The sequence below is a fragment of the Pan troglodytes genome, chromosome 17 (genome assembly GCF_028858775.2).
Source record: "Pan troglodytes isolate AG18354 chromosome 17, NHGRI_mPanTro3-v2.0_pri, whole genome shotgun sequence".
Lineage (NCBI taxonomy): Eukaryota > Metazoa > Chordata > Mammalia > Primates > Hominidae > Pan > Pan troglodytes.
Genome location: NC_072415.2, coordinates 30,782,991 through 30,801,431, shown reverse-complemented (window position 1 = coordinate 30,801,431; position 18,441 = coordinate 30,782,991). Strand labels below are relative to the sequence as shown.

The following is an 18,441-nucleotide window of genomic DNA, read 5'->3' as shown; positions in this document are numbered from 1 at the left end:
AATCCCAGCACTTTGGGAGACCAAGGTGGGCGGTTGGCCTGAGTTCAGTTTGAGACCAGCCTGGGCAACATAGCGAGACCCTGTCTCTGAAAAAAGAATTTTTTTTTTTTTTTTAATTTATGAAGAAAGCTCACTTGGGCCAGTTGTGGTGGCTCACACCTGTAATCCCAGCACTTTGGAAGGCTGAGGTGGAAGGATCACGAGGTCAGGAGTTCATTCGAGACCAGTCTGGCCAACATGGTGAAACCCTGTCTCTACTAAAAATACAAAAAATTAGCTGGGTGTGGTGGCAGGTGCCTGTAATCCCAGCTACTCAGGAGGCTGAGGCAGGAGAATTGCTTGAACCCAGGAGGCTGAGGTTGCGGTGAGCCAAGATTGCGCCACTGCACTCCAGCCCGGGTGACAGAGCAAGACTCCATCTCAAAAAAAAAAAAGAAAAAGGAAAGCTCACTTGTGCCTCTTCCCATGATCTGATTTCTATTGCCAAGATTAGTTTTGCCTGTTCTAGAACTTTATATAAATGGAATTAAACAGTAATGTACACTTTTGTGCCTAGCATCTTTCACTCAGCCTGCACCTGTGGTGGTGTATGTATTGATTGTTCTTTGTATTGCTGAATAGTATAACATTGCATGAATTTGTTTATCCATTTTTGTGTTGATTGACATTTGGGTTGCTTCCAATTTGGGGCTATCGTAAATAAGACTTATGAGCATTCCTTTTTTTAACTTATGTTTTCATTTCTCATGGGTAAATACCCAGGATTGGAATCCTGGGTTATAAAGTAGATCTGTGTTTAACTTTTTAAAAATCTACCAAACAATTCTCAAAAATTATTATGTCACACTATTTTATATTCACCAACAGTATGAGTTTCAGTTGCTCCACATCCTCACCAACATTTGGTGATATCAACCTTTGATTTTAGCTTTTCTAGTGGATGTTAAATGCTATTTCATTGTTATTTTAATTTGCATTCTCCTCATAACTAATAATACCAAGAATCTTTCATGTTGTTATTAGCCATTGTATATCTTTTCTTTTTTCAAGTCTTTTGCCCATTTTTAAATTGGGTTGCTTATGTTTTTAAGATTGGTTTTTAAGAGTTCTAGATATATTCTGAATAAGAATCCTATGTTAGAAATATGTAATGCAAATATTTCCCAATCTGTTGCTTACCTGTTGATTTTGTTAACGGTGTCTTTTAATGAGGATCAGTGTACCAATTTTTAAAATGTTTTCTGCCTTTTGTGGTCTGTGTTTGGTAAGAGGTAGTTGTTTAGGTCAGGTTGGCTTTTTTTCCCCCACATAGGTATCTGGCTGTTCGAACAGTATTTGTTTTTATATGTTGACCTTGAATCATTTAATCTTGCTTTGCACTTAACAGTTTTATAGGGTTGTGGGGTTTTGGGATCAATTCCACAGAGCTTTTCTACACACAGTCAGCCCTCTGTATCCATGGGTTCTGCATCTGTATATTCATCCAACCATGGATTGAAAATGTAGTTAGGCCTATTGTGGTTGTGTCTGTACTTAATATGTACAGATTTGTTTTCTTGTCATTATTCTCTAAACAATATAATATAATAACAATTTCCATAGCATTTACATTGTATTAGATATTATCTAGAGACAATTTTAAATATACAGGAAGGTGTACTTAGGTTATATACAAATACTATACCATTTCTTTTCTTTTTTTCCTGTCTCTTCCCTCCTTCCCTCTCTTTCTCTCTCTTTCTCTTTCACTCTCTCTCTTCAAAATCCTCCGGGGTCCTGGGACCAATCTGCCACAGATACCACGAGACAACTGCATACAATCATGTCATCGCCAAATAAAGAGTTTTACTCCTTTCTTTCCGATCTGTATGCCTTTCTCACGTGTATAGATTTGTATGACCACCACCACACTCAAAATACAGAACAATTCCATCACAAGCGTCCCTGTGCTACTCCTTTTGTAGTCAAAAGGCAGCTTCCTTCCTCTACCTCTCCCTAATCCATAGCAACATTAATCTGTTCTCCATCTCCATAACTTTGTCTCTTCAAGAGTGTTATATGAATGGAATCAAATAATGTGTAATCTTTTCTGATCAGCTTTTTTTCCCATTCAGTATAATTCCCTTAAGATCAATCCAAGTATAATTTGTTTTTTTCTTGTTGAGTAGTATTCCATAGTATAGATGTATCACAGTTTGCTTACCTATTTATTTGGGTTGTTTCTAGGTTTTGGTTATTATGAATAAAGCTCCTATGAACATCTATGTGCAGGTTTTTTAAAATAGATATAAAATGTTATATGAATTTTTGTTTCTTGAAATTAAAGGCCCAACAGTGCAATTTGCTGGGTTATATGGTAAGCATATGTTTAGTTTTCTAAGAAATTGCCATATTCTTTTTCCAGAGTGGCTCTGTAATTTTATGTTTCCATCAGCAGTATATGAGTGATTTACTTTCTCTGCATTCTCACAAGCATTTGATGTTACTACTGTTTTTATTTTTTTTAACTCTGATAGATGTGTAGTGACACTCATTGTGGTTTTAATTTGCATTTCTCTAATGACTGATGATGTTGAATATCTTTTTGTGTGCTTATTTATCACCCATATGTCCTCTTTAGTGAAATGTCTTTTACAATAAATGAGTTTTTGTAAATGGCCTATATTTATTTTCATTTTAGTAAACTGTTTCACGTTAGACCTGTAACCCAAGGAGATGTGTATAGAGCTGAAACTGAAGAAATTCCTAAAATATTCCAGGTAAAAATTTGAAGTTATAATTTTAAAGAATCTAAGTCCTAAGCGTTTTTGTGAAGTAAATGTAAAATATACCAATGCTTAAAATTTTTAAAATCTTTTCCTTTCACCATTCCTGAATGTAGATACTATATGCAAATGAAGGTGAATGTAGAAAAGATGTAGAGATGGAACCAGTACAACAAGCTGAAAAAACTAATTTCCAAAATCACAAAGGCCATGAGTTTATTCCTACGCTCTACCACTTTCCTGCCAATTGTGATGCCTGTGCCAAACCTCTCTGGCATGTTTTTAAGCCACCCCCTGCCCTAGAGTGTCGAAGATGCCATGTTAAGTGCCACAGAGATCACTTAGATAAGAAAGAGGACTTAATTTGTCCATGTAAAGGTAAGGCATGGTAATTATTGTTAGAACTTATAACAAATTTAGTTTTAAGTCTCAATGAACTAACTTATGTGTAGTGATTTCTATACCAAGTTGAAAAGAGATTATAAAAAGTATTATTTTGACACTGGTGGGGCAATATGCAGCTATTTACAGATTTAGCTTTTAAAAATTTTTATTTATTTTTATTGATTGACTGATTGATTGAGATGGATTCTCACTCTGTCTCGCCCAGGCTGGAGTGCAGTGGCGTGATCTCAGCTCACTGCAGCCTCTGCCTCCCAGGTTCAAGTGATTCTCCTGTCTCAGCCTCCTGAGTAGCTGGCACTATAGGCGTGTGCCACCACACCCGGCTAATTTTGTATTTTTAGTAGAGATGGAGTTTCACCATGTTGTCCAGGCTGGTTTCGAACTCCTGACATCAGGTGATCCACCCACCTCGGCCTCCCAAAGTGCTGGGATTACAGGTGTGAGCCATTGCACACCTGGCCAACAGTGTTTTTAAAGAGAATCACCCCCTTGTAAACAAACAAAAACAAACAAACATGCTGCTAAGAAATTATTCCAAGTTGGAGAGAAGAGCAACAGGTGAGTTCCACTCTATTCCTCCCTTGAGTTTTTCCTCTTCTTTTTGTCTGGCATTCACTGCCTGGATCAGCATGCATGCTGTATCATAGAATATCTTCTAATTTTACAGAGGTAGCTTGAGGGAAAGAATACAGACCATAGCTATTTTCAGATAAGAAGCTTATGTTCTTTAAATACATTTATTTGTTTTACTTTTTTTTATATTTCTGATTTTACTTTATTAGTTTGACTAATTTTTTTTTTTAATTTCAGCCTTATTTAACTTAAGGAGAATGAGATATTGTTCATGCTTAATTAAGCATATTAAAACTTTTAAAACCTTAAGAACTTGAAAAACTATGCATTTGATAGGTTGGATTTTAAAAAACTATATGGCTTTAATTATGCTTTTTTTTCCTCCTTAACATAGTAAGTTATGATGTAACATCAGCAAGAGATATGCTGCTGTTAGCATGTTCTCAGGATGAACAAAAAAAATGGGTAACTCATTTAGTAAAGAAAATCCCTAAGAATCCACCATCTGGTTTTGTTCGTGCTTCCCCTCGAACGCTTTCTACAAGATCCACTGCAAATCAGTCTTTCCGGAAAGTGGTCAAAAATACATCTGGAAAAACTAGGTAAGGATTTGAAATGCTAACGTTTTTAACATGTGAAAATGATTGAATAACAGCTATTAAAATCAGAAATCTAATTGTGCTTTTCACCACAGAGGGCATCATTTTTAGGTATTTGTATGTGAATTGCAGTGACTTTATAAATTAGTTTAACTTATTCTTGTTAGAGTTTAATAATAATAATACATGCAATATTATATTTATTTAGTTCTGTGTCTAATTTTATTGTCATAAGTTGCTGTACATGGCATAGTTTTAGCCCTTAATGCTTTAACCAACTTGTTAATTTTTTTAATGCAGAAATTCATATAAAACTTTTCATCATCTTTTCTGTTTTTTAACTGTGTTGGCATAGTTTTTCTACAAAAACCAAAATTGTTTTTCCCCTTTTTGTTAACTTCCCATACTATCCCAACATACAAAATTATTTGGTATTATCAGTGACTATGTTTTTTTAATTATTATACTTTAAGTTCTGGGATATATGTGCAGAACATGCAGGTTTGTTACATGGGTATACACGTGCCATGGTGGTTTGCTGCACCCATCAACCCATCATCTACATTAGGTATTTCTCCTAGAATGCTATCCCTCCCCTAGTCCCCCACCCCCCGACAGGCCCTGGTGCGTGACGTTCCCCTCCCTGTGTCCATGTTTTCTCATTGTTCAACTCCCACTTACAAGTGAGAACCTGTGGTGTTTGGTTTTCTATTCCTGTGTTAGTTTGCTGAGAATAATGGTTTCCAGCTTCATCCATGTCCCTTCAAAGGATGTGAACTCATGACCCCCTTTTTTTGTTTTGTTTTTTGTTTTTTGAGACAGAGTCTCACTCTGTCACCCAGGCTGGAGTGCAGTGGTGGCGCTATCTCAGCTCACTGCAACCTCCACCTCCCAAGTTCAAGCAATTCTCCAGCCTCAGCCTCCCAAGTAGCGGGGATTACAGATGCATGCCACCACGCCTGGCTAGTTTTTGTATTTTTAGTAGAGAGAGGGTTTCATCATGTTGGCCAGGCTGGTCTCAAACTCCTGACCTCGAATGATCTGCCTGCCCCAGCCTCCCAAAGTGCTGGGATTACAGGCGTGAGCCACCATGCCTGGCTGTTTAACTATTTTTGATGGACTTTTTTCCAAAAATATGTTTTATGCCATGATAAACAATTATAAGGCATAACCATTCATTCATTCATTCATTCATTCAAGACAGAGTCTTGCTCTGTCACCCAGGCCAGAGTGCAGTGGCGCAATCTCAGCTTACTGCAACCTCTGCCTCCCAGGTTCAAGCTATTCTCCCACCTCAGCCTCCTGAGTAGCTGGAATTACAGGCACATGCCACTACGGCCTGCTAATTTTTGTATTTTTAGTAGAGATGGAGTTTCAACATGTTGGCCAGGCTGGTCTTGAACTCCTGACCTCAGGTGATGCACCTTCCTGGGCCTCCCAAAGTGCTGCGATTACAGGCATGAGCCACCGCACCAGGCAGTTAACTCTTTCTTGGAGAGAAATTATGAAATCTCATCTCATTAAGTTCTCATTTTACACATTAGTAAATAAGGCTCAGAGAAATTAAGCAGTTTGCTCAATCACACAGCCAATGGATTGGAAACCATTTCTGTCCAATTCTAAAGCCTATGTTGTCCAATTCCAAAGCCTCTATTCTACCACATACCACCTTCCCTAGAGTGTACTCCCTAGATTAATAGGGCCACTCGAATCTAGAAGCTGAGACCTAACACTGATTTGCCTCGCTGCCAATGTCACCCACATCTTCCAAGCAGGCTTAAAGCCATCTTGAATTCATCCCTTTTGTTCATGCCCTATTGTCAGTAACCAGGCCTAATTCTTTGAAATGACTTATATCCTTTCCTTTCTCAGCCACCATACTATGCCAGGTATTATCACCTTACTGCTAACTTAATTCTGTAGAATGCTATGTCAGCCTTCTCCTGAGCATAGGTTGTAAACTGGATCTAAAATGATTTGAAATGGGATTATAGCTGAGTAAGAAAATGTGTAGAAACAAAGAGGAGAGAATACTAAGTATATTTTTCCTATTCCTTGTTTTCCAAATTTTGTGTAATTGTTAATTATTGTATGTAAAGATAATATATATTTACCTTTCCTCCTAATGTTTGTTTCTTGTATTTTTAAACTGAGTGCATTTCTTAAATTAGTTTTTTCCCCCTCCCTCAACAGTTAACCATGTGACTGAGTGCCTTGTGGAATCGTGTGGGATGCTACCTGATAAACCAGGCTTCTTTAACCATGCAGAGCAGACAGGCTGTTTCTTTGACACAAATATCACAGGCTTCAGGGTTAAGATTGCTGTTTTTCTGTCCTTGCTTTGGCACAACACACTGAGGGTTTTTTTTTATTGCGGGTTTGCCTACAGGTAGATTAGATTAATTATTACTATGTAATGCAAGTACAGTTGGGGGAAAGCTTAGGTAGATATATTTTTTTTAAAAGGTGCTGCCTTTTTGGATTTATAAGAAAATGCCTGTCAGTCGTGATAGAACAGAGTTTTCCTCATATGAGTAAGAGGAAGGGACTTTCACTTTCAAGTGGAACGGCCATCACTATCAAGATCAGCTCATGGAAGGAGTAAAGAAAATATCTCAAAATGAGACAAACTGAAGTTTTGTTTTTTTTTTAATGACTTAAGTTTTTGTGCTCTTGCAAGACTATACAAAACTATTTTAAGAAAGCAGTGATATCACTTGAACTTCAGTGCCCTCACTGTAGAATTTAAAAGCCTTACTGTTGATTGCCCATGGTGGACTTGATGGAGAAATTAAATATCTTTCATTATGCTTTACAAAATACTGTATATGTTTCAGCAAGTTTGGGGAATGGGAGAGGACAAAAAAAAGTTACATTTAATCTATGCATTTTTGCCAAGCCATATTGAGTTATTTTACTACTAGAGACATTAGGAAACTAACTGTACAAAAGAACCAAGTTTAAAAGCATTTTGTGGGGTACATCATTTCTATAATTGTATAATGTATTTCTTTGTGGTTTTAAATGATAAAGACATTAAGTTAACAAACATAAGAAATGTATGCACTGTTTGAAATGTAAATTATTCTTAGAACACTTTCAATGGGGGTTGCATTGTCCTTTTAGTGCCTTAATTTGAGATAATTATTTTACTGCCATGAGTAAGTATAGAAATTTCAAAAAATGTATTTTCAAAAAATTATGTGTGTCAGTGAGTTTTTCATTGATAATTGGTTTAATTTAAAATATTTAGAGGTTTGTTGGACTTTCATAAATTGAGTACAATCTTTGTGTCAAACTACCTGCTACAATAATGACTTTATAAAACTGCAAAAAATGTAGAAGATTGCACCAATATAAAAAGGAAATATGGCAATACATCCATGATGTTTTCCAGTTAACATAGGAATTACCAGATAAATACTGTTAAACTCTTGTCCAGTAACAAGAGTTGATTCATATGGACAGTATGATTTATTGTTTATTTTTTTAACCAAATACCTCCTCAGTAATTTATAATGGCTTTGCAGTAATGTGTATCAGATAAGAAGCACTGGAAAACCGATCGTCTCTAGGATGATATGCATGTTTCAAGTGGTATTGAAAGCCGCACTGATGGATATGTAATAATAAACATATCTGTTATTAATATACTAATGACTCTGTGCTCATTTAATGAGAAATAAAAGTAATTTATGGATGGATATCTTTAATTTTGACTGCAATGTGTTTTCTCATGGCTGAAATGAATGGAAAACATACTTCAAATTAGTCTCTGATTGTATATAAATGTTTGTGAAATTCCATGGTTAGATTAAAGTATATTTTTAAAAGATAAAACGTGGTCTTGGGCTCTAAAACAAGAGTGGGAATAGTTCACATGAAAAGCTGGCTAAAGTGTGTTGGAAAACAATTCTCCATGGGTCTCTTGCATTTCTGCACATCAGGGAAGCAGAGGCTCTGACAACCTTTCTTTTGACTATCTTTTCCAAGGATATTTATGTAGTAAACAGCCTTGGAAGATAGAGTGTCTCCCTTGAGAGGATGTCGGGTTCTTTTACTGTCCAGTATAATAAAGATAACGTCTCCCACCTATGATGCAAACCCACTGTGTGCTCAGCACCGACGTGGGCCACTCTGCATTGCCCACATGGGGCTTGGAGGGCAAAGGGAACTGATGGAACATGAAACTTATGCTGCTTTTGCTGTGCTGTGAATGAAGTCATCTGACTCTGACCCAGGGGTCTCATCTCTTTTGTCAGGATCCATGAAACTGTGACTGGCAGCATGCAAACAGGATAAAATCTCAGCACAGTTCCTGACGGTGTCCTTACTACCTTCTCAGACTCATCACCATTACCTAATATTTTAAGGTCCAGTTGCAGAGAACAGAGTTAATTCTAATTAGTTTAAGCAAGAGAAGACTTTCCAAATGACATACTAATCTGAACTTAGAATTGTTGAGAACTGAGAGAGCTTTGAGGAATCACTCCCAATGCCACATTACAGAACTGGGTCAACCAGGAGAGCTGCTTCCTCTTCTAAGTTCAGGAAACCACTCACTCCCAAGTATACCAATATTGAGAGGGTCCAGATAGTGCCATAATCGGGAATCCACACTACCACTGCTGGTTCTCTGCAACACTTGTCAGGCTTGCTACAATCTACCTCCAGTTAGATGTTTTGTACCATTCCTCTTGCCACTTAAGAACCTCATGTCTGCACACTGCCTCAGAAAAGGCACTTCCATGACCCTGCTTGCTGGCATTTAGCACAGCCTGCATCTCACGTCTACCTTCTCTAGGTGCATCTACGTGGCCAAAATTAAATCACATCCAGACCCCTAGCTGCAAGAAAGTCTGAGAAATAATAGCCTCTAGCTTTCTCTCTAATTTGTTACAGGAGGACACACTAGGAGTGTGGAATGAAGGTTCAGCATTGAGTTAGCCCATGCACCCACACCTGTAAGCTTCTCTGAGATCAGGAACTCCAGCTTTGGGCAACAAAGAAAACATAGCCACTGTCATTATTCACAGGTTCACTCATGACCTGTCATTTGGGGTTTCAGCTTAAATTAACCCGTTCACCCTTCATTTAAAGTAAAAAAAAAATAAGTAAAAGAACTTAAATGACAAACTCATAGTTACTTGAGTTTGTAATTCATAGTTAACTTTCACAGTTCTATAATCAATCTGGAATTCATTTGTGAGGTAGAGATCAAGCAGTATTTCTCCCATATGGATATTCAGTTGATACTGCAGTATTCATTGAAAAGACTTCTTTCCTGCATCGTAATTCAGGTGAACAATCCATTGGTGTTATTTCTCTGTCCTTGCCAATATCACACTTTTAATTACTGTAGCTTTATAATAAGATTTTATATCTGTAGTAGAAGTCCAACTTTGTAATCCCTCCCAATTGGCTTGGCTATTCTTGGCCTTTTGTATTTCCATATAATTTTTTTTTTTTTTGAAACGAAGTTTCGCTCTTGTTGCCCAGGCTGGAGTGCAGTGGCGCGATCTCGGCTCACTGCAACCTCCGCCTCCCAGGTTCAAGTGATCCTCCTGCCTCAGACTCCCGAGTAGCTGGGATTACAGGTGCCCACCACCATGCCCAGCTAATTTTTGTATTTTTAGTAGAGACGGGGTTTCACCATGTTGGCCAGCCTGGTCTTGAACTCCTGACCTCAGGTGATCCACACCCACCTTGGCCTCCCAAAGTGCTGGGATTACAGGCATGAGCCACCGCGCCTGGCTGCATTCCCATATAAATTTAAAAACATTCTACTGAAAGATGTATACAACCTCCACCAAGAAAATTGTAAGACATTTGGAGAAGTTTAAAAAGACATGAATAAACGGAAATGGTTTTTTTAAATAAAGAAATGATTTTTAAAGTTGATCATTAGGTTAATAAATAGTCATATAATGACAATCCGATGAGATTATGTTGCCCAGGGTGGTCTCTAACTCCTAGCCTCAAGCAGTTTTACTCTCTCATTACAGGTGTAGGCCACCGTGCCTGGCCTGACACTTGGAAATCTTAATCACAATTATTCTTTGTTTTTATAATGTTTACTGTTCAAATCAATTTCTGGTTGGATAGTATGTATATATAAAGCCATGCTCAATGGCCTAGATATATTTACTGCCAAATCTTTTATGCTTTTAGTGTTTTTTTCTGGACAAGATCTATGCTTATTGCAATAAATTAAATGCAAAGAATATTCTAGTAGAAAGTCAGTCTGCACTTCCTAAACCCCACCCCACCAATTCCTTCATAACTGTTATTAACAGTTAGCTGTGTTTTCTAATGGATTATCTCCAAAGTATATGTAACTCAGATTTTTTGTGAGGTAGGAAAAGAATAACATTAATTCCACTTCACATATTGAAAGTCTAACATACAAAGAGATTATCTCCTTTCTTTTGCCAAATGTTAATGAATTGTCTTATGAGAATTAAGATATGATACTTTCTCCCAAGCTATACTGTTTCCCATAAAGTATTTGAGATGTTGGAGATTCAAGGGAAAAAATATAAATGCTTAGAAATAAATTGTATAATTCAAAGATTGTGAATAAAGTGACACTTGTATGTTAATCCTATAAATTGGTTTCTTGTACCATGTAGGATGGTTTGGCTATTAAATTGAATTAAGTGGTTCATTTGCCTGGATAACTGTGAGTGTAGAATCTAACTTTCACTTAGACTAGTTATTTAAGAAAGTCTACAACCGGCTGGGCACAGTGGCTCACGCCTGTAATCCCAGCACTTTGGGGGGCTGAGGTGGGCAGATCACCAGGTCAGGAGATTGAGACCAGCCTGGCTAACATGGTGAAACCCCATTTTTACTAAAAATACAAAAACAAAATTAGCCAGGCGTGGTGGCGGGCGCTTGTAGTCCCAACTACTCGGGAGGCTGAGGCAGGAGAATGGCGTGAACCCACAAGGCGGAGCTTGCAGTGAGCCAAGATCACACCACTGCACTCCATCCTGGGCGACAGAGAGAAACTCCGTCTAAATAAATAAATAAATAAATAAAGTCTACAACCACATAATGTGGCAGAAATATAATATGGGCCCAGCTGGGTAAAAGGAAATATTTTGGATCTTCCTTCTACTTAGGCCGAATGGATGTTTCTAGTTTGTTTTGTTTTGAAATGGAGTCTTGCTCTTGTTGCCAGGCTGGAGTGCAGTGGTGCGATCTCGGCTCATTACAACCTCCACCTCCCGGGTTCAAGCAGTTCTCCTGCCTCAGCCTCCCGAGTAGCTGGGATTACAGGCGCCTGCCACTATGCCCAGCTAATTTTTGTATTTTTAGTAGAGACGGGGTTTCGCCATGTTGGCCAGGCTGGTCTCGAACTCCTGACCTTGTGATCCACCCACCTCAGCCTCCCAAAGTGCTGAGATTATAGGCGTGAGCCACCATGCCCAGCCTGAATGGATGTTTCTTAGATTTACTCACTCTTGGCCAAGGTTTCATTAGTTCCGGTTGATGTAAGTTCTGTGCTGTGTGCAACACATTTGCTAACTCTGCTCAGGCCTAATTCTCATTCAAAATATGTCAATTAATCACAAGAGGGGCCATCTAAGAGTAGGCATAAAGGAGGTCAAAACTAGAAAATAAAAAAAAAAATGTTTCCACTACGTTATTACCTCAAGATCTTGAAATTAAGATGTTTCAAGGTTAAAACGTAACTTTCACCTTTACAAAAAGTATCCTATTCTCAACTTTACAAGGTATTACCAACTATAGGTATTAACATCCCTACTTTATGATAGGACAATTTTATATGTTTAGGCCAGGCACAGTGGCTCATGCCTGTTATCTCAGCACTTTGGGAGGCCAAGGCCAGTGGTCACTTAGGTAGCTCAAGACCAGCCGTGGGCAACATAGCAAAACCCTGTTTCTACCAAAATACAAAAAAGTAGCAAGGTGTGGTGGCATGCATCTGTGGTCTCAGCTACTTGGGAGGCTGAGGTGGGAGGATTGCTGGAGCCCAGGAAGTTGAGGCTGCAGTGAGCCGTGATTGTGCCACTGCACTCCAGCCCGGGTGACAGACTCTGTCTCAATAAATAAATAAATAAAATACATAATATTCTGTTCTAGGGCACACAGCTATAAACCTCAATTTGCTAGATGGAATGTGAAGGTAAACTAACTTACAGCTGAAAAAAAAACAGTCATGAATTTGAATCCTGACTTACTGGGCTTTAGTATATTTCATATATCATAATCTGTTATTTAGAGGGGAAAACTTTGATTTCACTGTCATGGTATGGAAATAAGTCTTGGTTTTTTAAACTTTATAGTATGAACTCATCACTCATTTATAGTAGGCAGAAATATAGCTGTAAATGAACATTTTATCAAATGCAAAATAACAAATATAATAATAGGTGTCATTTTTTACTGGACTGAAAGCCTCTAGCAGGCTACACTTCATAAAGGAAACATTAAATGAATTATGAGCTTTATGAACACTATAGATTATTTTTCCTTTATGGTAATGTCATTTAACAGGAACTTTATTCACTAAAATTCATCTCTAGGCATTGTTCAGTTGGATATATGTTGTATGTTGTCATTTCATAATATTCAGAAACTAATATTAGCTATTATAGAAATTTTTCTTATTTTTCCTTTTTACACCATATATACATTACATCCTGTGTCAACTACAGCTCACTTATATGGTTCTGACTATTCAACAAGAATTCCTAGGTCTGTCCTGTGTACCATATTGTTATTCTAATTATCCATATAATTATACTGCATTAAACACTGCTATCTGTGAATAGGCTCATTTATTTTACTAAGTTCAAGATAATACTGATATTTTTTAATTCTGCAAAAAATATAAAATGCATTTCTATACCTACTACCCGAAAGAGCAAATATTGTCTTTATATTTCCTTTAAATTGCTTGTTTTAAAGAAATAAAAATTACAGATTTAACCAGACTTCTGTGTACCTCCGTTCCCAGTTCTATTCTCTTTCCTTCCCCCTCAAAAGCCATAAATAACTGCTGTTAATTTGATGTGTATTCTCCTCATTCGCATTCTGTCCCTTTGCTAAAACCCTTGTATCTATATAAAGCTGTTTTATATGGCTTCTACATTTATATAAATGGCATTACACTTTTCACATGTAATACTCTATAACTTGGCTTTTTTTGTTTTTGTTTGATTGTTTTTGTTTTTGTTTAAGATAAGGTCTTGCTCTGTCGCCCAGGCTGGAGTGCAGTGGTGTGATCACAGCTCACTGCAGCCTCGACCTCCTGGGCTCAAGCGATCCTCCCCCCACCTAAGCCTCCCAAGTAGCTAGGACTACAGGCATGCACCACCATGCCCTGCTGATTTTCTTATTTTTTGTAGAGATGGGGTTCCACTGTTGTCCAGGCTGCTCTTGAACTCCTAGGCCCAAGCAATCCTCCCACCTTGGCCTCCCAAAGTGCTGGGATTACATATGTAAGCCACAAAGCCCTGCCTCTATAACTTGTTTATTTCATCAATATTATTTATACCATTTACAATCCAAAGAGTATTTACATTACATTATAATGTCATATCTATTCCAACCAGGCTTTCAAGAAAGTGCATTTACTGTCATAGAAAAAAGGGAACATCTTCATAATCGTGCCTGAAATTGTATTTCTCATTAGCTCACTTGTTTAATGAATGTATTACATTAATTCACACTTGCACCACAAATACTCAAAAAGTAGAAACTCTCAACTATTCTCATGTTAATCATATTATTATTACAAATTATGTGATCAATAACTCCTCTAACTATAAAAGAGGCAGGCCAACCTAGAATAAACATTGTAATTAACAAGGAAACTTCAGAGTCAGAAACAACCAGGATTCCTACTATTATTCAACATTTTTCTGAGATAAATGCAGCAAAACACAAATACGTATTACACATATTGGAAAGAAGCAGCAAACCTGCCATTACTTGCTGATCATGATTGCTTACCAAAACTGTTCCAAACAACTAACTGAAAAATGATTAGAACTAGCAAGAGACCTTAGTCATATTTAGCCTTATTTGTTTTGTTAGACTCATATCATATTTTTAAAATATTGTTTAGTTGCTAATTTATCTTTTTTTTGAGATGTGTATTAGTCCATTTTCACCCTGTTAATAAAGACATACTTGAGACTGAGCAATTTACAAAAGAAAGACATTTAATGGACTTACAGTTCCATGTGGCTGGGGAAGCTTCACAATCATGGTGGAGGCTGAAAGGCTTGTCTCACATGGAGGCAGACAAGAAAAGAAAGCTTTTGCAGGAAAGCTTCCACTTATATAATCATCAGATCCCATGAGGGTCACTTACCCCCACAAGAACAGCACAGGAAAGACGTGCCCCCATGATTCAACTACCTCCCCCAAGGCCTCCCACAATGCCTGGGAATTCAAGATGAGATTTGGGTAGGGACACAGCCAAACTACATCATTCCACCCTGGCCCCTCCCAAATCTTATGTCTTCGTATGTCAAAACCAATCATGCAGCCGGGTGCAGTGGCTCATGCCTGTGATCCCAGCACTTTGGGAGGCTGAGGTGGGTGAATCACCTGAGGTCAAGAGTTCAAGACTAGCCTGACTAACATGGTGAAACCCTGTTTCTACTAAATATATAAAGGTTAGCCAGGCATGGTGGCAGGCACCCATAATCCCAGCTACTCGGGTGGCTGAGGCAGGAGAATCCCTTAAACCTGGGAAGCAGAGGTTGCAGTGAGTTGAGATCATGCCTCTGCATTCCAGCCTGGGACTCAGAGCAAGACTCCATCTCAAAAAAAGAAAAAGAAAAACAAAACAAACCAATCATGCCTTCCCAACAGTCTTCCAAAGTCTTAACTCATTTCAGCATTAACTCAAAAGTCCACAGTCCAAAGTCCCATCCGAGACCAGGCAAGTCCCTTCCGCCTATGAGCCTGTAAAATCAAAAGCAAGTTAGTTACTTCCTGGATACAATGGGGGCACAGGCATTGGATAAATACAGCCGTTCCAAATGGGAGGCATTGGCCAAAACAAAGGGGCTACAGGATCCATGCAAGTCCAAAATACAGTGGGGCAGTCAAATCTTAAAGCTCCAAAGTGACATCTTTTGACTCCATGTCTCATATCCAGGTCACACTGATGGGAGAAGTGGGTTCCCATGGTCTTGGGCAGCTCTGTCCCTGTGATTGCAGGGTTCAGCCTCCTTCCTGGCTGCTTTCATGGGCTGGTGTTGAGTGTCTGTGGCTTTTCCAGGCACACAGTGCAAGCTGTCAGTGGATCTACCATTCTGGGGTCTGGAGGATGGTGGCCCTAGGCAGTACCCCAGTAAGGACTCTGTGTGGAGACTCCAACCTCACATCCCTTCTGCACTGCCCTGGCAAAGGTTCTCCATGAGGGCCCCACCCCTGCAGCAAACTTCTGCCTGGGCATCCAGGCATTTCCATACATCTGAAATCTAGGCCAAGGTTCCTAAACCTCAGTTCTTCACTTCTCTGCACCTACAGGCTCAACACCACATGGAAGCTGCCAAGGCTTGGGTTTTCCACTCTCTGAAGCAACAGCCCAAGCTGTCTCTTAGCCCCTTTTAGTGACGGCTGGAGTGGCTGGGATGCAGAGCACCAAGTCTTTAGACTGCACACAGCATGGGGACCCTGCCTGGCCCACAAAACCATTTTATCCTAGGCCTCTGGGTCTGTGATGGGAGGGGCTGCCGTGAAGGCCTCTGACATGCCCTGGAGACATTTTTCCCATTGTCTTGGGGATTAACATCTTACTTATGCAAATTTCTGCAGCCAGCTTCAATTTCTCCTCAGAAAATGGGTTTTTCTTTTCTATCACATTGTCAGGTTGCAAATTTTCTGAACTTTTATGCTCTACTTCCCTTATAAAACTGAATGCCTTTAACAGCACCCATGTCACCTCTTGAATGCTTTGCTGCTTAGACATTTCTTCCACCAGATACCCTAAATCATCTCTCTGAAGTTCAAAGTTCCATAAATCTCTAAGGCAGGGGCAAAATGCTGCCAGTCTCTTTGCTAAAACATAACAAGAGTCACCTTTGCTCCTGTTCCCAACAAGTTCCTCATCTCCATCTGAGTCCACCTCGGCCTGGACCTTATTGTCCATATCGCTATCAGCATTTTGGACAAAGCCATTCAACACATCTCTAGGAAGTTCCAAACTTTCCCACATTTTCCTTTCTTCTGCTGAGCCCTCCAAACTGTTTCAACCTCTGCCTGTTACCCAGTTCCAAAGTTGCTTCCACATTTTCCGGTATCTTCTCAGCAACACCCCACTTCTGGTACCAATTTACTGTATTAGTCCATTTTCACACTGCTGATAAAGACATACCTGAGACTGGGCAATTTACAAAAGAAAGACATTTAATGGACTTACAGTTCCACGTGGCTGAGGAGGCTTCCCAATCGTGGTGGAGGGTGAAAGGCATGTCTCACATGGTGGCAGACAAGATAAAAGAGCTTGTGCAGGGAAACTCCCCCTTCTATAATTATCAGATCCCATGAGAGTCATTCACCACCATGAGAACAGCACAGGAAAGACCTGCCCCCATGATTCAACTACCTCCCACCAGGTCCCTCCCACACATGTGGGAATTCAATATGAGATTTGGGTGGGGACACAGCCAAATCACATCAGATGGGGTCTCACTCTCTTGCCCAGGCTGGAGTGCAGTGGTGCAATCTCGGTTCATTGCAAGCTCTGCCTCCTGGGCTCCAGTGATCCTCCCACCTCAGTCTCCCTAGTAGCTGGGACCACAGGCGCATGCCACCATGCCCAGCTAATTTTTTGTATTTTTGGTAGAGATGGGGTCTTGCCATGTTGCCCAGGCTGGTCTTGAACTCCTGAGCTCAAGCAATCTGCCCATCTTGGCCTCCAAAAGTGCTGGGGTTACAAGCAAATAGTTGCTAATTTAAAAACTGGAATACTTCAAATACAAATCTGATTTCCAATAACTGTTTCTCAACACAGGGCCAGAGGCCTGCATGGCAGCAATATCCTCTCACTGTTTTCTGAGAGAGGATATGTTTTCTCTTTCACCCAGTCCTTACCTGGACCACTTATTTGTGTTATCTGTCTGATGTTTAAGATCACCTGAATTTTCAGTGCTGCCAAAAAAGGTAACAATTGGCAGATGATACATACAAATATAAAACTTCTATATGGCAAATAACTCCAGAAACAAACAAACTATAAATGGCACTGAGAAAAATACTTGAAACATGAGAGAAAAAGGTTAAAATTCTAAAAATCCTGTAAATCAATGGATTTTTTAAAAGTAACCCTATAGAAAAATGAGCTAAAGGTGATGAACAAGCAGTTAATTTTAGAAATGCAAATGATTTAGTGCTGCTTGCTTGGTTAGGTAAAAAATAATAATATACAGGGCCGGGCACAGTGGCTCACGCCTGTAATTCCAGCACTTTGGGAGGCTGAGGTGGGCAGATCACTTGAGGTCAGGTGTTTGAGACCAGCCTGGCCAACACAGTGAAATCCCATCTCTACTCAAATACAAAAATTACCCATGCATGGTGGTAGGCACCTGTAATCCCAGCTACCTGGGGGGCTGAGGCAGGAGAACTGCTTGAACCTGGGTGGTGGTGGTTGCAGTGAGACGAGATTGTGCCACTACTCCAGCCTGGGTGATAGAGCAAGACTCCATCTTAAAATAATAATAATAATAATATACAAATGGCTAATAAAGTATGGGAACTGCATTTAGAATACCAGCATACCTTCTTGCCCATTAAATTTATGGGGTTTTTTCATTATAATATCCATTACTTTCAAAAAATGGAAAAATGGTTACTACTGGGGGTAATTTATTTTGGTGGTATTTATCAATATATTAAGTATATATGCCTTTGATAGGGAATTTCACTTCTATGACTGATCCCATGGAAATGTTCACACATATGCACCAAGATATATATGCATAAGTTTAGTACAGTGTAAGAATACATTACTAAGCCATTTTTGTCCCTGAAGCATCACATTTGTGTTTTAAGGCCCCTTTGAACACTACTTCCAAACCAGGCTTTTGTTGTTGTTGTTGAGTGGTCTG

The 18,441-nt window shown here is 39.1% G+C and overlaps 1 protein-coding gene across 4 annotated transcripts in view; it reads left to right on the top strand.

Moving 5' to 3' along the window:
- Positions 1-8,055, top strand: part of ROCK1 (Rho associated coiled-coil containing protein kinase 1) — a 159,734-nt gene extending 151,679 nt beyond the window's left edge. For all 4 annotated transcript variants that reach the window (XM_063796020.1, XM_016933419.4, XM_001151982.5 and 1 more), the window contains 4 exons: positions 2,681-2,759; positions 2,882-3,143; positions 4,138-4,345; positions 6,536-8,055. In XM_063796020.1, coding sequence (XP_063652090.1) covers positions 2,681-2,759; positions 2,882-3,143; positions 4,138-4,345; positions 6,536-6,539 — 553 coding nt within the window. In that variant the 3' untranslated portion in view covers positions 6,540-8,055. The remainder of the gene's footprint in view (positions 1-2,680; positions 2,760-2,881; positions 3,144-4,137; positions 4,346-6,535) is intronic.
- Positions 8,056-18,441: the final 10,386 nt, after the last annotated feature.